We start from the raw sequence: 22,006 nt of genomic DNA on the forward strand, positions 1-22,006 counted from the left end.
AAGCGGCGACGCTCTTATTTCAGCACGGCTGCCACATGCCTGCACGATGACTTTTATTTTCATCACCCCCGATTCAAGTCCTGAAACCCAGGAGGACTGTCTCTGCTCTGCTCTGTGTGTTTTCTTGCTGGAAGGCACATCAATAAAAATATAAAGTAAAAATGGTCCGTACTGTCAAGAAATCAATCAGAAGATGTGATTAGCATTTCAGAAACGGACGCTAAAGCGGGGGTAAAGTGTGCGACTTATATCACACACACTGTACTGTACTGTACTGTACCTACACACACACACACACACACACACACAGGTGCTATGATGGGAAAAGGTGCAACACCTGAATATGGTGTGCTATGCTACCTGTTGCTTGGTAACCAATAAATGAAATAATTTATTTATCAGGGACAACATCAGGGAGTCGTATGTTCTCCTCTCTGAATGTGAATGAGACGACTTTGCGATCACACGTCTCGAGCTCCTGCATTAAAACAGTGCAATCACCGCGACAACAACAACAACAACAGCGCAATCAACAGGAAAACAAGCGCTAGACATGTGGAAGAGACTAACGAGCGACTGGAAATCATCATTCCTATCCCTCGTGAGAGAAGATAACTTTAAAACAGGGCATAGTCTTTGTCTCTTACTCTTCATGTGTGCATCTGAGTCGTTTCCCCCCCCCTCCACATCCACCTCCTCCTGGATTGGACAAGCTCCCTCACCGGTGCTTGTGATTGGCTCTGAGGCTCCGAGTGCATTGCCATGCAGTTTCTGTGTCATGTAAGGAGACGAGGGCTGCGGTGTCGGTTTCAAGAGAAACGCACAGACGCACAGCACCGGAGTCTGGACCGACGCTTTATTTCATAAACTAAAGTGTGTGAAGCATCATGTCAACAAAGCGGCTGCTGCAGTCATCCTGTTCAGCAAATTAACATCCTTCCCTGTGATAAAAAAAAACAAAACATTCAGTGCTATCCCTAAGCACAGCAGGTAGTCAGGCCAAGATATTATTTAGTTGCTCAGATTATTTCACAATAATGTGGAGATTTCTCATTGGAATTTGCCCCCGAAAAATAACAAAAATAGATGGTATGAGATTTCTTTCTAAAGCAGTGAGCTGATAATCTTTATTTCCTTCTTAAAAAAAAATACTACTTGTTTTCCTTCCACCGTTATTGTTCAGCGTTGTACGGTAACACCTGCATATTTCACTTAATCCAATCCCAAAGAGACCTGTCAGAATCCAGCAGGTCAGACTGGATTTAGACGTGTTATTATTTAAATGATGCCGCACTACATACGTCACTGTATTACAACAACGGTGTATAATCTAACCTTGTTTAAAGTGTTAAACGCAGTTAAACACACACACATCTTATTCTATAACATAATCAACATTTGACTTTGCCATGGCAAACACAACAATAACGTTTGACTGTGTTAAAACATGAGGAGGAGGAGCGTATACGGCGGAGACACGAGGAAAAGGAAACGTGCAAAACGCAAACTGCTCTGTTGAATATTTATTTTCTTAATTTATTAATCAACGTAGTCCTAGGAGGCTTTGGAGTGCCTGTTTCACTCTGCTCAAATAGCTATATAACTTACAGTGCTCGTGCTCATTTAATGGACACATGCAGGACAGTCACAGACTATAGATTATTCTAGTTGGATTAAAAAATGACCGCAGAGAGAGAGAGATAACGGGGCTACGTCAGGAAAAAGAATGAATATTTCATCCAACTCTTCTCTGACAGTCCTGGATGAGAGCAGGAGAGGTGAGAGGAGGAGGAAATAGAAAACAATTCAGAAAGCGGGTCAAGTTATACCATAATATTCATTTGGTTCCAATTTAAACATCAGAACCACTGAATTTAACACACAGACCTCCTGAGTGTTCTTACACTCTGACTCCGAGCACCTCGATACAGTCGTCAGTAGATATGATGCCACGGTTGAAATCAGTGTTTATTTAGCCACATATTTCTGGGTGTTTCAGGCTTCATTCACACGTTCTATTCAGAGATCCATTCTGGTCCCCATGGCATAAATGACGTCACCCGTCCATGTGCAAGCTGAACTTCAGTTTCAGCTTGCACATGGACAATTGATGAAGAACAGAACTGGCAGCACCTCTATCAGAGACTAGATTATCCAAATAATACAAAGCAATTTTAGGGCCTCAGTATCTGAATATACAAACACAGTAGCTTTAACACCAATGATCTCACCCTTTATTTTCCATCACACTGACTTCATCTCCTCAGCCTCGCTCTTCCTTTCCCTCCTCTGCCATCGCTATTAAAAATGGCTACGTTTTCTCACTCCAGCTCAGTCTTGCAGGTTTATTTTGGTCCCGTGACTGTTAGCACAGCGACACACAGTAGAGTCCTCACACTGATCCACTCCTCGGTCTTACCCCTACACTCCCCTCTTTTCACACTGGCCTAAACTATTTTTTTACATCATTGGTAATCTTCATCTCCTCCTTTCTCTGGTGATCTCGGTTTTCCTCTCTCTGTGGCTTGGACACTTTAATCTCCTTTCTCTTCTCTCTCTCTCTCTCACTCACTCACTCCTTCCGTCTGTCCATCTGTCTGTCTGTCTGTCTGTCTGTACCCCTCCGGACATTTGGGAGCTATATTTTCAGCAAGGGAAATGCACGTTTTGGCTTTCGTGGGGGTTAATCAGTGCAGGGGTGTGAGGGCTCAGCCGGAGAGGTTACTGCCACTGTGGGACTGTTATTACTTCAGCTGTCACTCAATCGGCAGTCAGTCTGCACACACACACACACACACACACACACAAAAAGAGAATAATCTGGTCTATAATGTTTAAGTTTGAGTTAAGGTGTGTGTCATGTCTGATCGTATGTGTGGGACACTTCCTTCTGTTCTGACTCATTCTTCAAGATTCCTTAGGGGGGGGTCAACAAAGGTCGTCCTTTCAGATTCCCGTTCTTGCGTCGCTTCAGGAAACCGTCACACACTCAGCTAATGAGGTAATCCAGCTGATCTGATCTTTTGAAGAACCTTCCTATAGGGGCTGCACGGGGATCCCAGCAGGCATATTTCAGGAAAGTTCTCCCACATCTTCAGGATACGGCAAACGCTAAGTGGACACCACATTGTCATTCGTTGTCTTCATTGTTAAAATGTCATTTCTGTGTTTGTCTGGCGTGAACAAAAAACACGAATTCAGTTGTCAGCTGCTGCAAAACAAAGCGGTAAGCAGCGTCGTTGAGCGGCAGCCTCCAGCTGTGCCAAGTGTCCTTTTTACATTTCTCAAAAAGAATAAATGCCGTTTGGATTTTAAATTATCTACAATGTGCCTTACGTGTTAAACGGCTAAAGTTTATATGTTACGGCATTTTCATAAATCTTTAAAAGATGCCAGTGAGTTACAGGTCGTGAGCAGGTGACAGCAGATCAATGCTGGTTAGGGTGTGGTTAATGCAGCTAACGTAGCTGCCGCCGAGAGCGCGCTGTTAAATATTTCAGCTGATGTCCTCACAGGCGTTTGCCGGGACTATTGATGTAGTTCACAGCTGAAAGACAGACAGGAATAGATCACGTCGGCAATAAGGACGGCCTCTGATTGTTGTTTTCATCGACAGTGAGAGCAGAGCTGGGGTTTTTTTTTTTGGCGGGCGATGGAAAAAGTGAAAGTGTCCCAGTGTGCCTCGCAGTTTGGATCCCAGCTGAATCACCTGCTCAACAGTTACATCAACATGGACGAGCAGGGTGTGGAAAAGAAATCCCCTCAGCTGCTTTGCTTCTTTAACACGCTGGTTTCACACGTGTTGTTTTCCAACTTCACCCACTCGCCTTCCTACACTTTTTTTCCCCCTTTAATTTTCACCTCCGTCTGCCTCCGTTCTGTCCTCGTCCCAACATCTCGGTGGGTTCAGTCTGAATTTAGAGGCTACAGATGTTCGCCTGGCTCTCATTCCCAGCTCTCTCCCTGTTGAAATAATGCTCAGCGCTCTTGTTTTGATGTGTACAATAAAGTTACTAGAGGGAAAACCGCGGGAGGTCTGTGCAACACTGGGAGTGGCACAGTAGGAGAGGCGGCTCACGGACAGTCAACACAGCTGCTGTAGACAAAAACAGCACGGCGCTGCACCTCTGCACATCCTGCTCACTGCCGCGCATCGTAAACAGCACAACAATGCTTCGTCATGACTGCACATATTTCGACTAATAAAACTCATTATTAAAAAAAAAATGATTAAAACAAGACAAAAAGCTTCAGTTTCTCCTCAGCAAAGAGTGGAGGAAACAATTTCTTCCTTTTTTTTCAACTGCATTAGAGGAGATAATCACTGTGTTTCAAATGCATTGATTCTTCCTTGTTTTATTGGTGGGTAATGACATTGTGGCTCCGCAGTTTGCCAAACAAATGACAAGAAAGCGTTAAGCGCTGACAAATATTGCACTTCAGGCTGTCTCTGCCCATTTACTGCTTCCTTTTTGAATAGATTGGTGTTTGTTTCAATCGTCCAGACACTTCCTGTTTTACATTCCCGGTCCTGTAATCAAACCTTTTTTTTCTTTTATAGTTGTTGTGTGAAGTGAAGAATGACTCAAAGAGATTTGTGCAGCCCATAAAGTAAAGCAGCTCCTTTTCCAAAAAAAAAAAAAAAAAAAAAAAAAGGCAGCTAAGAGGCTCAAGGGAGGATGGCAGTTGTCTCCTTCCAGAACATTATGCCTCAAAGCACTGACGCGGTGTCACAGCCAGAGAGGAACACAAAGCAAATGAGGAGAGAGTGCAAAATGCAAAAAGGGTGGGATAAAAAAGAATGATGAAGGGAGATGGAGAAAGAGAGAGAGAGAGACTGACAGAGAAAGAACTTGGTAAACTTTTCATAATGTTATAGATGACATTCATTCATTCATTCATTCATTCATTCAGGCTCATTCGGCATTATCGGGATCTCCGTGAAGAGTAAAGCTGTGCCAAACACGCGTCATGACGATGACGATGTGCCAAGATTTGGGAAAAAGAAATTGTGTCGTTTCATTGCAGTTCACACAAAATGTCCGCTGTACTTTATAACTGCAAGATCTGAATCCGTACGGCAGTGTTTTGGGCATCATTTATCATGACGGCACCTTGTAGATATTTACAGTTATATCTCATGAAGCAATATTTTATACTGTAGTATCTTTGGAAAATGGAATACTTTTCAAAAAAGGTCAGGAGTTACTCTTACTTACTCAACATTTTATCAGTTGAAGGAGAACAAAGTGCAACAGGGCTTGCCCTTTATCTTTTTTTTTTTTTAAATAATATTCTGCAAATAATCTAGGAGGTAAAATGTTACCCGAAGCCCAGTCCAAGGAGAAATATGAATAATCTAATAGTTGACCTAATTTACGGGGGGCAGGGATTTCAGGGGACACAGCAAAGTTACCTCACGATGATATAAAATGTCAAATAAACTAAATTACTCTCGCACAAGCCCAGGAGTTGCAAGATGAAAAATAGGAAGTGAGAACGTGTATATATATATAATAGTTCAAGGCTGACGCGCCGAGTTAAAGTCGGCAGCCTCTCGCCAACTTATTTACTTACTTCAATTATGAAGGAGCAGAAAAAGGACAAGACACTTCAGATGCTTAGAAGAGAGTCTGAATGTTACAGAAACATATAAAACAACAAAAGTGTTGGTTTAATGGAAGTCGTTATGCTCGCTTAGGTGTATAAATAACACATTCAAGGATGTAAAGAACGTCTGCATTTCAGCCACTATATCAACGTCTTACGTCGACACATAATGGAAAATGGAAAGCTTTTGATCACTAAATGAATCCTCACTTACTTTATGAATTAAAACAAGCGCTTTGATTTATACAGCTTCACAAATGTGAATATGTTCTGGGCTATTTGGTCCATCCAAAAAATAAATGTGGACAAAAGAAGAAAATGCAACAGTAAGATTTTTTGTTAAGGTATATTTTGGTGTATTACTAATGTAATGATCAGTCCTGCACAATCTGCCCTTGCTCCATGTCAAATTTCTCTTGCATAAATATCCAGTAGTCCAGAAAATGAGACGTTCCTGTTTTTACTTTCCTGGCACAGTGAGCAGAGTGACTTCTCCTCATGTGGTTTGTATGTTTGACGCATTTTCTTTCCTGTTGGATTTATCTGCGTGAAAACAAACAAAACTGGCGGAAAAACACGTCAAGTTCGACACAAACTACAGTCGTGAAATTACCCTAAATGCCAACAAACAAATCCTCTGTAGATTGAATAAGAAATGAGAAAACACTCTCTCACACACACACACACACACACACACACACACGCTTTGTTCCTGAATGCATGTCAGACTGGTTGGTGAAAGGTTGCTCTTGAATGTGAAGCTGTGGGGGTGTCGTTTTGCCTTTGACGAAAGGAAATCATTTTCATTTAATTTCAGATCTGTCATTTGTCACCTGTAGGAGTTTTACTAAGTTGGTCTGAGCCAAAAAGTGAGCAGACGTGACATGTCAGTAATATTCTTCATGGTCGTCCGTTGAGCGGTAAAGTGTTCTTTTGATTTTGCTGTTTTCTTGTAACCTGACGAGGCACAAAAACACTCGTGTGTGCTTCAAGTCGGTGAGCGAGGAGTCTGAATTCTATTGAAATATTCATTTTTGATCACTAAACAAGCCACACTCTTTGTTTTGGGTGATAATCTCCATCAGCGACAACAGTCCGACTCACGACCATGGACTTTTCAGATTACCAGGAACTCTAGAGGGGCGGGGCTGTGTGCTGAAGAACACTGATTGATCTTTAAACTGGACCTTTAAAAAAATAACGATGGATGAGGTCCCGGCTATTTTGATCGTATTTGCTGAGGAGGAGGAGCTTCAGCGGGTGCCACGAAATGACATAATGTCGTTTTCCAGATCTCAATCCACACAGATTAGCGGGAATTATTTTCCCCTGGTAAATATCTTCCTGGAAATGTTGGTGGAAAAGGGGCTAATTACTGGACACCAAGAGGAATACGAAGGATAAGATCACCTAGTTAATGGATATTGTGAGGGTGGGGATGGAAATATCAGCCGTACAAAGCTGGAAGCTTGCTCCAGTGCACTGTGTGTGTGTGTGTGTGTGTGTGTGTGTGTGTGTTCATGGTAGCAGGCGCGTTTTGCAAAGTCAGAATGTAATCACTGTGTTTGTTTTGTTGGTCCAACCAGAGAGAGACACAGATAATGCAATGTACTGAGAGTAACAACATCTATGCTCACAGAACACACTGAGCAGGGGAGTCAGGATTTAAAGAAGTGGACAAAATGGCTTCAAAATCCAATTTCCCAAAACTGCTCTACATTCAGGAGGGAACTGAAGGGAGCATAACTTTGATTTTTTTTTTTTTTGAGAGCACATTCAGCAGGTTCTCATTTTTAGTATCCCCCCCCCCCCCCATCTCTCAGCACATGTGTCATACTGAAGATGCTAGAAATCCGATGGAATAGAAAATCACATAAAATGGCGACTTCATGTGTATATTTATGTGCATACTGAAAAAATCTCTGCGTTTCAGCATGCACATGTCAAACGCTTTATGCTAATCAGGAATTTCTGGGAACGCGCATGTGTGTGTGTGTGTGTGTGTGTGTGTGTTTCTTATATTCTCAGCTCATTTATGGTTTTCAAAACATTTGTTTTTTAAATGTACTTCACTTCAAAGAGGCACGTGGAGAGCTGCGAGCCCTCATTTGAATTAAGACAGATGCAAATATAAAGGGAGAGAAATTTTTATTTCAATGTGTACAGTATATAGAAGTAGTGGGGGAGGCTCCGTGCAGTGGTGGGACTCATACCTATCGGGCAATACCCTGCAGCAGAGAGGTCTCTGTATGTGTGTGTGTGTGTGTGTATATGTCTTCCAGGCTTCCAGAAGAAAGTAGAATCCATAAGATGCATATGCACTCGCACATAAACACACACTGATGAACCGCATGCTGCTGGCATTGCCGTCCAGCCCTCTGCTACTTGGTGGCAAAGCATCAACAAGCTCTTGGTCTCTTTCCATATTTTGTGCAGCTATCCTTTTAGGGACAATCATTGGCTTAACCATAACCAGTTAAAGCCTTATACCCTAACCACAACACAAATCTTAGCCCTAATCTTGCCCATTTCCTTAGAAATTAGGTTCTGCCTCCATGAGGGCTACTCGTCCTTATAAGGTCAGTGTTTATGACAGGAAAGGTCCTAAAGATGCAGCAAACACGCAGACACACACACTCTACATTGACCTCCATTAAATTGGACATGAAAACCAAATTCTTTGTCCTCAACCTAACCAGATAATGCCAAACCCTAAAACTTAACAAAACACAATTCACATATTATCCCTAACTCTATTCGGAGCCTTAGAAATTAGATTCTGCCTCATCATGACCAGGTTTTGGCCTCCATGACGGCTACTGGTCCTGACAAGGTCAGTGTTTATGCCAGAAAAGATACCAATTTAATGCCAAACCCTAAACTTAACACAAATCTTAGCCCTAAACTTAACCATTTCCTCAGAAATTAGGTTCTGCAGAAGGTCCTAAAGATGCAGCAAACACAGAGACACACACTACATTGACATACATAATAAACAAAGTCTTAACCCTAACCATTTAATGCCAAACCCTAAACTTAACTAAACACAATTCACATATAATCTCTAACTTTAATCAGAGCCTTAAAAAATGAGATTCTGCCTCATTTGGACCAAATTACTGATCTGGAAAAAGTTAGTGTTTAAACGTGAGGTAACAAAAATGAGTGTGCACCTGTACAAAAACAACACACTTTCATTAATTCTCCTGTGTGGGACAGAGAGTTCGATATTGCAGTTTAAGTAATATTGTGAGAGAACTATAGACACTTCTCCTGCTTAATAAGAAAAAGCTTCTCTTTTTGTATTAACACAAAACAGCAGTGGAACTAAAACATTTTTTTTTTTTTTTTTCACCGTTTGTCTAACAGTTATTTCCTCTATTAATAATATTTCCTATATAGTGCCGTTATAATTTCTCAGACGTGAGACAAAGTTCTTATTCGGGAACATAAAAATTGAGCAAATTTAGTCAAAAAATAAATTACCTGCTTTCAAGAGGCTAAAAAAACTAAAGTATTTCCTGAGGTAAAGTCAAAATGGAATTAACTTTTTGTCAAGCAAATGATTTATAAACTAGCTGCTCTAGTCCACAGACTATATAGTGTGAAATTCACTGTTGTGACTTTGAGAGGGTCTACACGCCATAGAAAATTGCCAAATTGCTGCATGGTGTGACTGAATACAGGAAAACACCTCAGTACTTAGAGAACACCTGAACGGATAAGGGTTTCCAGGGTCACATCCGAGAATATCTTTTTGAAGGAGAATTTATTTTAACACCAACTGAAGGCTATAAATAATATATACAACCTGGCTTGTTGTGTAGTGTTGTTCTTACTGCAGTAAAGACCCTTTAATTGCTACAGCTCAGTTGTCTGACTCAGACTTTCCCCACCACAGATGCAACTTGACATGTATTGATGGAGGCTGGTTGTAGCGTTAAAATATCCAACTTTTTGTGGCCTTTTACCTTCTGTTACCTTGTATTTTATATGTCAATAGTGGGGCAATTCCAGAAGAGAGAACTGATTCCCATCTTATTGCAGGAGTGCAGGACAAACCGGTCGCCTTATGAGAACAATAATTAGACTCTGAGGCAAGATGCACTGATAAGAATTATCAGTGACCTTGGAGAGCAGGAGGGGGAAAGAGCAGAGTCTCATCCGAGATAGTTGTGCAGACACACAGCTTAGTTTTAGGGGGGCGGGGCGGGGCGGGGGAGAAAAAATTAATGTTGATCTTCACTAATGCTGCATGCGAATTCAGAGTCACAGTCTCCCACTGGGGTGGAGCCTATTTCAGACTCAATGGTAGGAGTTTGGGAGTAAAATGAGGAGAAGGTGAAGAGGAAAAAGAGGAGTGGACACAGAGGTGGCACGAAAATGGATGAGAAACCGAGAGTATTATGTGTTAAAGTGGAGTGACATAGTGAGTTGAGAGGGAGGATGAAGTCTGACGTATGTATTCAGCGTGTGGGTTAGGGTTCACACAGGGTTACGTGTTTGGACGTGTTCTACTCTAGTGTGGCCTCATTTATTCATGTGTCCCCTGTGCGAGTTATTCTGAGTGAGCGTTCACGTGTGTTTGGAGGTGTGTTCCTGTTTCTACAACCTGTGGCCTTCAGGAAGGAGAATCAACACATTCCTGGGGTTGTGAAGAGTGTTGCTGCTGCTGCTGCTGCTGCTGCTGCTGCTGCTGCTGCTTCTGTGCAGAAACTGTTAAGGGACAGGCTGTATTGTGGTTGCACATCTTTCTGAGGTTACTCACTTTGTATGAGGGAGAACACGTTACATTACATGTCATTTAGCAGACGCTTTTATCCAAAGCGACTTACAACACGGATTCACACGGTTACAAAAAAAATAAAAAAAATAAAAATGTTTCAGTTAAAATGCAGTTGCTTTGTCCTTGTGTGTACGTGTAGGATTCCACGTAGGAGTTAAGCCTCTCAGGAAGCACTTGGATCTGGAACAGTTGTTTATATGAAAGTGAATATTTCCTCGTATTCCCCTCATAGGTATCACCTATAGTTTAATTTGCCTAGAGTTTGATACACTGTTCTCTGAAGTTTCTGCCTCAAAAATCAAAAACTAATTCCTTTTGTGATGTTCAAAGCACCGGAAGAAAGGCATTCAAACGCTTCTCTAGAAGTAAAGTGCTCTGATGTTTTACTCGTACTCTACAAAAACATATAGTGGCCATGAACCGAGAGCCACTTGGCGGTGGAGTAAAAAAGAAAGATAAATTAAAGTACAGAGGAGCAAGAATGGATAATTAAAATTTGGACCAAAACCCACAGAGTGGAAAGACAATGAAAAAAGGTGTATAAATAAAGAAAATGGAATTAAATGAACTGCGTCTCGAAACTCCAGGCAACAAAGTCCACTTTTTCAATAAAAGTATTCTTACACTGGAGATACACAATTCAATATTATAGACTGTCTGCGTATATGTCAGATTTGCAGACAGGGCCGCGCCTGCAGAACAACAAAGATATATGAATATTCCATCACATCACATATAATCTATAATAGGGTTAGAGTAAATGTTTGTACAGCTAATGAAAATGAGCGAGTCTAATTTAGCTGCAGTGACGTGTGCCGACTTCCAATGGCCGACAGGCACGATGCCAAGTCCAGGAGTGGATCCAGTGACCGCAATCAAAGGTGCATCCAGAAGACTTCAAGTCATCTGAATTAGTCGCGTAGAAACAAATGTGGTAGACCGCTATTACATCGCGAGTGTCTACCTGAACACTAGAGGAGCAGACTGTGTGTCAGTCTCATTAAACCAGCAGAAATTCACTATGAAGAGGAAAAAAACACTATTCAGGAGTGGAACATGATTGTAACCTTCACACAACGCAAACACCATGACTGATGGCCGAGTTTAAAGGAGCAACCTTCAGATTAGTTAGATCCCATGACTGATTGGGGAGTTTAACAGACACCCTCTCTTCACACTTCATCCATCTCTCTTTAGCGGATGGAGAAAAGCTGCGACACCTCCTTCTGTTCTCCCCTCATACATCCTTCCACTGCCTTCCCCCTGCCCTTCTCATAGTTCCTGATCGATGTCTCCTCTACACTATTTCTCTGTCACTCCACCTGAATGCATTTTCCTCCAGTGGCATGCGGTGAAAGATGTCACTGAGAGAAAGCGGGCCGTAGGGGAAGTGTAATACTTTGCCGCGCTAATATCCCGCTAATGGTGTTGAGAGAACGTTTGAACTGCTGTAACTTGAAAGCTATTAAAAACAGTTTGGTGCGACACACTGGATTTAGATGTAGGGGGCTGATCCGGCAATTTCACTCCTGCACAGAAAACTGTATATGCAGCTGTGCTCACGAGTCATTAATCACGGTGTTGCTGTAAGGTCTAACATTTGTCAGCAGCTGGATAACTTATTTTGGAACTGAACTTATCACACCGAGCACTGGCAGTTCTTCAGTGCTTAAAATCATTCTCCATGGGGAGGCTGTTTACGATGCCAATCTCCTACTTGTTTTGGCCGGTCAGGCTGGACAAAAAAAGGCCAATGCCGGCCTGTGATTGGCTCAGTCTAAGGCGAGTGTGCGGTAACAGCGTGTTATCACATACAAAAGCCCAGTGACAGATGATCCCTCGGACTTCTGACTGCACTGAAGTCGCTTACTCCGCGTGTCAGTCTGGATCGTCGGATTTGCACATCGCCTTCTCCCCTTTTCTCGTCTTTTTTTTGAACATGTGCACGTGTGATTTGCAAGTGTAAATCCATGAGCACGAAATCTCTCACTCCAAGAAGCACAGACAGACACTCTTTGATCTGGAGGACTTATGTAATAATAAGTACTGATGTACTTTTAACCGTCTTTGTAATAGAGACAGATGGGAAACTAAGAGAACAACAGCGAGGAGAGTGGAGGAGGGTGACAAAAGATGATTCATGCACGGAGTGGAGGGAGCAGAATGATTTAGTCACAAGACCGGGAAGTGACATATCCGGTGTATTGGCGGAATTGGACATACAGCCATTAAGGGAAGAACCGCAGCTTCCACGATGCTGCACTTTATTGCCCTCCCCTCGTTGGCCTGTCCAACAGGGTCATTTCTCGCACGCTCTGCCAGATCAGGGTCAGTGCGCTGTGAAATTCCAGCAACTGGTGTACACTTGCTCCTTTATAAAGCCCAAAAACACACGTTGGCTTGTTGGCACAGGAAACAGGGGAAAAAAAACTATGTGCAACTCAGGAGAACATCACTGCTTCTGCCTGAACTGGTATTCAAATGTGCTAACAGCGCTAACCACACTGTGCTATGAATGTCGTCCGTAAATTAAATATTCTCACCTCAAAGTTTTATTCACAAAAACGCTCCTGAAGGACAGCAAACACTCTCTGTGTCAATTAAAGCAGTGGCTCTTAAAAAGGGGTCCAGGGACCACTGGGTGTCCACAACCCATCACTTGGGGATCTGTGGGGTAATTAACAATTGTACAATTATGACTTATGTCACACTTTCTTGTCAAAGGAAAAATATGTGCTATATCACCAATGTATCGTTGTAAAATTCTGCAGTGAGTGTTAAAGCAATGCAGAAAAGTCATCGCCATTAATGCGAGAGGAAAAGCCCTGACATTGAAGAGGGTTTTAATTATTTTAAAATCATTTCTAGCAGTACACATGACAGTGAGCATAGGTTTAATCTACGGTCCCTCACCCCAGAGAGATTCAGAACCACTCTTGGCTTTTTGTGTCTTTGTCTTTGATACCTGCAAAAAACAGATGCCACTTCAAAGTCTGCATACGGCTCTCTCACACCGACACACCATCATTTTGGTGTGTGGTCTCGGTGAAGCAGGTCATGAAGGAGAGCAGGAACCACAACAACAGCAGCAGCAGCAGGGGGAGGAGCACTGTATGTCTGCTCACATCTTTTTTTCCACTAATAGGCAGGAGTTAAATAGCTTATGCTGTGACCTGTATCATGTGATTATGCCTGTGTATATACACTGGAGGGAGAGGGGAAGAAGCAGGCAAGCAAGTTTTTCTGAGTAAAATTAGAGCGCGATTAGTGTTGGTGATAATCTGAGCCTCTCAAATGACCCAATTACTGCGCACAAAGATGGCAGAGGTTTTTTTGTTTGCATTTTCTCTCTGTCAATGTCTCGGTCCTTCCATCTCGTTCACACACACAGACATCACAGTTCTGTGTGGATTTCAATGGGGAGCCGTATGTTGTATACGAAACAGATGTCATAGCGCTGGGACAGATAAAGACGAGGCCACAGCAGAGAATCGGACCACTGATGGTGTTTGGCAGTGGAGACAAAAAAACAGCCTTCAAGGAGGCCTTTCTCAGATCTGTTAAAACAGGGGAGATACCACTTAAAGTACCTCGGGATAATGAATATTGATTTTTCTTTCGACTTTAAGCACTTTGCTTCCCTGCTGGACAAAGGGAGACAACACCGGCTCTTCTGGAGATCCTGAAGTTAAAAGAGTTTGCGGTTTCCTTGTAAAAGAGCACATTGTCATTCCATTCTGTGCCACGTGCTAAGTGTTTATAATCCACTCTGATGAAGCCAATAATGTACTATATGCTAGTCCATCATCATAATCCATTAAAAGCAAGGACAACTGCAACAGCTGAAATTGGTGGTGTGTTCAAGGACGCATCAACTTAATTTAGAGAGTCAGCTGTTGAAAGTCCCTGAAGTGTAATTCTTCTAGAGGAGAAAATACTGCGAAAAACTTGAGGGCAAGTGTTTGGACTTGCAATTAAAATGAGAAATAGGAGCCAAATCAATGCCATATTTGTACATGACTTTGTCCAACCAGTCTTTTTAGCATTTAGCTATTTGAGTAAAACAACATTTACAGGCACATTTTTAATAAGACGGATTGTGTGAGCGGTTGTTGGTTCAGCTCTCATCAGGAATCATCAAGTTTGAGGCCAGGGATCTTCTCTTAAACTCAATTTCTCTTTTTTTGTGGAGCCTTAAATAAAAGGAAACTTTCAAGACTTGCAAACATTTCTAGGCCACAGAGAATCGGCGGTGCAGAGCCACAGCAGTATTGACCTGATCCGTCTCCAATATGAAGACGGATGTAAAGGCTATGTACTTCAGAACACGAGCGGCGAGGATTATATACACTGCAGAGATATTTCAGCTGTGTCTTTGAGGCAATGACGCCATTTAAGTCTCTCATTAACGCTGCCAGAGATTTATCACCATTTGAATGCGCAGTGCTAAATGATCTTTGGGATTATGCTAAGCTAAATCAACCACCAACAAGAGAGGAGCAGCATCTACAAGTGTCTAAGCTTCCCGCCGCCCCTCCTGCGCAGTCATTTAGAGCTCCGTTTTGCAAATTCGTCTCTGTTTGGTTACATATTGTGAGAACGCTGCTTAATTAGCGCGAATTATCGGTGTCTGTATGCATGTGCGACAACCACACACACACGTGTGTGTTCGCACCTGAGAACATGCGTTTTGTGGTACGTGCATGTGTTTGTCTGAGTCACCGAAGAGTCGGAGGATTATTTGTCACTTCCCCTGAAGTCACAGCTGTGTTCTGTGCAGAGCAGACAGACATTTAAACACCTACCTATAATGGCCTATGCGTCGCTGTCATCCCCATCACCCTTTCTTTAGGTACCGTCTCACTTGCTCTGCTCCCTTTCCCTCCCACACCACCATGCTGTGCCTCTCTCCCCTTGCCTCCGCTTTCATGTTTGAAGAGCTCCTCATTCCCTTTGAGTAGAATATTGCCCATCTCTCCCCTCGCTATGCCTCCACCCCCTCTCTCCGCTCCTTCCTTTATATTCACCGCTCTGTTGCCTTCTCCCAGAGTGAGTGGCAGCTGTCTCCCCCAACTGCCAAATTATAAATGGGAGGCAATTGTGACAATGGCCTGACAAGAGGCATGTGTATGTGCTTCCCTCTGTGTTTGTGTTTTCCTGTCTGTCTGTGTTGCTGTGTACACATTATGAGTGGCATGGAGGGATGGAGGAGAAACAGAGTAGCGAGACCACTCTTGTAATTGAACCCTGGCTGTGCTTATTGAAGCTTTTAGAAAATATCTAACTGGGGAAGAGGGAATTTAGACAAACAGCAATCTGGAAACTGATGCCGCACACACGAGAGTGTGCTGAACGCTACATGTTAAACATTAACTCAGACGACGGGACATAAACTGACATCTGGTGCAAAGCAGTGGACCTACAAAAAAATGTTAAATAATCTGGGAACCACTGTTCCTTAAGCACTGCAACAATAGCAGTCTCTGAAGGTTCTGATTGTATCTCAGCCTTCAGAATTCTCAGTGGTCCCAGTTCACAGACATACATACAGTATGTACATACAAAAGTGAATGTCTCTTTTAGTCACTCATAAGCCGAGCAGTAAGAAAGAATATTTTCCTCCCTTTATTGCGCCTTGTTTCTTTTTCCCATGGCAATGAATCAAAGTTTCCAAATGATGCAGCACAAGCGAGCGCAAGATAATAAAGCTCCACATAGTGGTCTCTCCTTCAGGGCACATGAAAGACAAAATGCAAAAATGTAGTTTTTTAATCTTAAGGTGTTGTTATGCACTGTATGTAAGTGAGCTTTAAAACATGACACGGCTCACCGCAGATTCACAACAGGCAGAAACCACCTTACCCCCATTAATTTCCAATTGAACCGCAGTGTATGGGGGAAAAGGTGTCATGAAGAATCCGATTTTTATGTACCTTGACGCTTCTGACTGGGAGGTATTACAGGTTTGACAATTGGCCTAATGCCAGCGAGACGCCTCAGCCTAATTGCAAATTTGCAATTAAACGTCCATTTATGTGTTCCTGGCTGCGCTACAGCTGCAGAGCTGAGAGCGAACGCCTTCAGATGTTTGACGACATGTTTATAACGTTTGAAAACAAGGTATCAGTTTGAGGGAAGCGTTTTCCTTCACTAAATACTCTAATCCAGTGCTGATGACAGCCTGGTTTTTTGCCGATTTCAATCCAGAGCAGACAATTTCACATAATCAGTTCAAACATACTTATGCTAAATGTCACTGTTTTTTTTTTTTTTTACATTAATATAGGAACTACAAAGCTTGAGCTATCACACCAAATCACAGCTCAGTCAGGGCAATAAACTTGTTCTCAGTAAGAATCACTACCAAAGTCACAGATACATAAACAGACACGGGGCATTCTTTTTTTTTTTACAAATCGCATGCACATTGCAGCAAATAGCGTCTTTAAACCTAATTAACAGACACAGCAGGCAGAGCACAGCAGTGAGTGAAGATAAAGCTGCAGAGAAGTGGAGAAGGAGAGGGCAGAGACGCATGAAGCAAAGGGCAACGTAGATGGGGGCAGATAACGCCGATGCATACAAGAGGAAAGAACAGCGATATAAGCAGTGACCCCCATAATCATAACGACTACACACCGTCGATAAAGTTTCATGGAAATATACGGAGCAGCGCAGCCATTTTGGATGTCGTAGCACAAGGCCTAATTAGAATTAATTACAATTTCTTAGTCGCAAGCACAGGCTACTAGAACTTGACATATTATATAATTCATCATAAAACGGTAAAAACAAGCTGCCATGATGAAAGCTTTTGTTTGGCTTTTTATTCACTGTGAAAAGGTCATCCGTGACAAACACAGAAAAGGTACTGCTATTATGTCCCACGTCTATTATGTCACATGGATGCAGGCAAAACCGTCACGTACAAGGACATCGTGTTAACCTGCACAGACCACCACAGGATAATACCGCTATCCTCCGCTGACATTTCAGAACATGCTGTTCTTTACAAAGCAGCAGTGTCACAGTTGACCCAACATCTGTCCGTCACATCTGTCCAAGCCACTGATGCTCTTAAACATGCACACGCACAGAGAGAGAGAGCCACAATACATGAAGCATCAGAACGATTCATAGTAAAAGGGGGGAAAAAGATGGACCTATATCAACTTCACACGATGCTCCTGCTTCATCCTCCACCTTCTCCCTCTCTCCCCCCCCCACCCTTCTCCATTTCCTTTATTGTGGGAATTACAGGTGTGATGCATGTTCACTTGTAAGCAGGAGAAACATTGATTTTCTGTCGACTTTAAAAGATAACCCAAGGATATAACTCTGTGCGAGGGGATGCTGTACGTGCCTGTAAGTGTGTGTGTAAGTGTGTGTTGCACATCACAGAGACTGGGCCAAGGAACACAAATAAAAAAAAAAGTGTATACCTTTATGACAATCATAAAACCGCACAATAAAAACAAGACCACACACATTCTTCTCCAAAAAGTGTTTGTGAATACGAGTCGTGTGTTCTTTTATGACAGTACTCCGTTTTTTAAGGATTTTCAAGGTTTTACCACAAACGTTTACTGTGAAGGTTTCCGTGAGCTTAGATTTTGGGGTTTGTATCAATCTTAAGAGGGAGATAACACTTGAGGGTAAGCAAGGTTAAGGGTAAACAGTTTGGGAATAATTGAACATTTTATAAGAAGATGGACTCTTGAAAGCGTGAGCGAGTGTTTGTGTGTGCGTTTCAGATTTGTGTCAGCATTGTAATTTGTCTGCACTGAACCATGCCTATTATTGTCCTTGTAAACTGAGCGCAATGAGTGTTTCATTCAAGATGAGCCTGATAACAGATGCTCCGCTGTATGAATTCAATTAATACTGCTTGTGTTTTTCCCCTCGCTCTCTTCTCCACTCCCCTCCTCCGCCTCTTCTCTCTTTCCTCTCCTTTCAGGTTACGGTGGGGTGGAGTTACTGTTGGTGCTGTGTGGCCTAGATCTGTCTCTGCCCTGCCCTCGCCACTGTATCTGCTACACTTCACCCAGCACCGTCTCCTGCCAGGCCCACAACTTTCATGCCGTGCCCGAGGGCATCCCCGCCCAGAGCGAGCGCGTCTTCCTGCAGAACAACAAGATCCAGCGGCTGCTTCGCGGCCACTTCTCGCCCACCACCACCATGCTGTGGCTTTACTCCAACAACATCTCCTACATACAGCCCTCCACCTTCCACGGCTTCGACCGCCTGGAGGAGCTCGACCTTGGGGACAACCGGCACCTGAAGGCCGTCGCTTCAGACACGTTCCAGGGCCTGGGTCGGCTCCACGCCCTGCACCTGTACCACTGTGGCCTGATCAGCCTGCCTGCGGGGATCTTTTCGGGTCTGCATAATCTCCAGTATCTCTACCTACAGGTACATGGATAATAGCCTTGTTTTTATCTCTACTGTATAGTGCATCTGCAGCCACAATCGCATTATGGTGTAATCTGTCCATCAGCCTGGCTCTGCACTTAATGCCTATGAATTGGACACTGATCAAATGCTGGCTGTTATCCTGAGTGCAGGGAAATACCACAAAGCCTTCCTCGCACTAAGTAGCCAGTCGTTTCTGTGGTCAACCACCGAAGTACAACAGCACAGGAATTAAAATGGAGGATCCCATATATGGTTTCAGTAATCACATGGTGGGTTTATGTTGAGTATATCGTCAATTGGAAAATTGAATTTGGCATGGCATCAAGGTTACAGCAGCTCACGTATAGTTAACACACAATTCATAAAGGCAAAGAAAACCATGTGTGATTCATTTCACATCGCAAAGGAAACTCTCAAACACTCCAACGATGGAATGAGCTCAGAGATGAGTCACAATTGTAGATGAGTAGATTAAGTGTTGTTGCGTTTGTTGCTTTTTAACATTTTAAATTTGGATTTATGGTATTGTTGCTGATTTTCTAGGTTATTGAATGAATTGTACAGGTTAGACCAAATCATTTCCTTGGTGGAAACAATGATTCATTTCAACGGTCATACCTCAAGGTTCTGTTTTTCTTTTCTTTGCTCTCGGCAGGACAACCAGTTAGAGTTCCTGGAGGATGACCTGTTCATCGACCTGCTGAACCTCAGTCATCTATTCCTGCATGGCAATCGACTGTGGAACCTTCGGCAAAACACTTTTCGCGGTCTTGGGGTCTTGGACCGCCTTCTTCTCCACCAGAACCGGATCCAGTGGGTTGACCGCCAGGCTTTCCATGACCTGCGTCGCCTCACTACTCTGTACCTGTTCAATAACTCCCTGACTGAACTATCGGGTGCCAGTCTGACTTTACTGCCAGCCCTGGAGTACCTGCGACTTAACGACAACCCCTGGGAGTGCGATTGCAAGGCTCTGTCACTTTGGGATTGGCTGCGGAGATTCCGAGGTTCCACCTCCTCTCTGATGTGCGTGTCACCACCGGAGCTGGCAGGGAAGGACCTGAAAGTGCTGAAGAAAGAGGATCTGCCCAGTTGCTTGTCAGGTGAAAGTCACGCACGCGGTGCCCAGGACGGAGAGATGGAACACGGGGAGTCTTTGAACCACCTAAACCGTCACAGAAAGCATCATAACCACCATCAGCAGCCCTATTTGCCACACGGGGATCAGTACAGCTTCCCTTCACCGTCACCGCTGCCACGGCCGCCTAAGGGAGGCCGCAGGAACTGCACCCGCCGGGGCCGCAAGGCAAAAGGGGGGCCAAATGAGGTGCAGGTACTACAAGAGGGGGGTGAGACAGACTATACCCCAGACGGAGGTAAATATGACCTGCCTGCAACTGCAAGGAGGAAGAATAAGTGCACCCCCAGGACTTCTGTCGGCCCGCCAAGTGGGGTCCAGAGAGCTACTAATAAGGCAGAGTCACAGCGAGCAGATTATATGCTCAGTTACTCATCAGCCCTGCTGCTGTCGCTCATTTCAGTAATCCTACGCTGAGAGTGAATACAGACACTGTTGACTTGGTGGTACAAATCTATGATTCATTCTCCTGAAACACCCCGTCCTGGCTCTTAAAAACGGAGGCATAACTGTGTATACATAACTATGTATAAAGAACATTATCAAATATCTACTCTCAAAAGTTTCCCTGAGGTAATAAGGCAGGGATCTTTGTGAGTCATAATCAAAACATAGAAGTCAGGGAAAATGATATATCCCATTGCTTTGATGATGTCACCAAGGGAAACAACAGGAGAACTTTGTATTTGTCTCTGTGGCATCGAGTGCTTCACAGAATCCACGTATTTACGACATTGTACAGCCACGCAAAGTAAGAAGCCAATGATTCATTCAGATTAAGGCGAGAACACCAGTTAACGGGGTTCAAAGCGGTTTCAGACTTAGCTCTCTTGACACAGTAAAGCTTACTCAGTGCACCCTTCATCTGTCATTCACACTGAGACACGTTTTCTCACTTCTTACCTACACATTTGGAAACAAGACTGCAGACACAATTAGCTGTAAAATGAGTCATCACATCAAGTTCCAGCAGTAAAAACTGTCATTACTGTATGTCTACTAATTACGCGGTTGTACTTCCATGTCTTGCGGCAGGGTTGACTCAATTTAATGCACATCTGTGTTTTTGGGTTTCACGCTAAACGCTAAAAAAAAAGAAAGAAAAAAAATCAAAAAACACCGGACTTGAGAAAATATATAGCAACTGTCCTTTTCCCCTTCGCATCATATCAACTTGAAAGCCATTCTGAACTAACCAATCACACGGGACGTCTTGTCACAGTTAGTTGTAAATGAGCGAGTGGGAGAACGTGTGATGATGTATCCGTTTACTGCTCGTATAACCGTGCGTCCACTGAAGAAACCACTAAAGCCATGAGAGTAGAACGAAGCTTAAAAACAGCAAGAGTGCCTAAAAGAGAGCCAAGAGTTTGAGGACGAACTATGACGGAGACATTTTCAGTCAATCTACGACGTCACCGGCTGCAAAACAGAGGCCTCAACAAGCCAGAAAGGTCAAGGACCAAGTACAAGCTGTGGCCGGGCTCGCAAAACTTTCAAACTCCAACAAACTGTATTGCACTTTCTTCTGTAATGCTGTGGAGGTTGATGTGAAAAGAAAATATATATATATATATATATATATATATATATATATATATATATAATATACATGTATTTCCATCAAACACAGACCTTAGGTTTTCAAATGCTGGACAAAAAGGTCCTACAATCAGGGAAGAGTTAGAGTACACAAGCCGACCACGAGTTCCAGAAATTGTCTGATCAATTGTCGGAACATAGAAAACAAGAAAAAGTTCACCACAGAGCAAAGAGACAAACTACTTTTACAGAATGTCTTGCTTTGTCCCTTCTTGTGTGTTGCATGCATACAAAAAAAAACAAACAAAAAAACACACCGGCAGATGGACTTGTCAGCAACGCCTGAGTGGAAAGTTGGATTTTAAATGCTGCTACGCCCAAGAGGAGCGATTCCTGGAGCCTTTTCTGAGTTACACGGATTCTTCTTCTAGAAAATAAGCCGAAGGACAAAGGACAGAGGAGACTGTGGGGAAACAGAGCTCTGAACAAAGAACTGGAGCAGTTCAAGCACAACG

At 43.1% G+C, this 22,006-nt stretch overlaps 1 protein-coding gene across 1 annotated transcript in view; it reads left to right on the forward strand.

Annotated features, from left to right (window-relative positions):
- Window positions 1-21,523, forward strand: part of LOC131457949 (reticulon-4 receptor-like 1) — a 71,212-nt gene extending 49,689 nt beyond the window's left edge. The window contains exons 3-4 of the mRNA XM_058626498.1: window positions 18,354-18,808; window positions 19,467-21,523. Coding sequence (XP_058482481.1) covers window positions 18,354-18,808; window positions 19,467-20,366 — 1,355 coding nt within the window. The 3' untranslated portion in view covers window positions 20,367-21,523. The remainder of the gene's footprint in view (window positions 1-18,353; window positions 18,809-19,466) is intronic.
- The last annotated feature ends 483 nt before the right edge of the window (window positions 21,524-22,006 follow it).

Source organism: Solea solea, chromosome 4, assembly GCF_958295425.1.
Source record: "Solea solea chromosome 4, fSolSol10.1, whole genome shotgun sequence".
In the NCBI taxonomy this organism is placed as follows: domain Eukaryota; kingdom Metazoa; phylum Chordata; class Actinopteri; order Pleuronectiformes; family Soleidae; genus Solea; species Solea solea.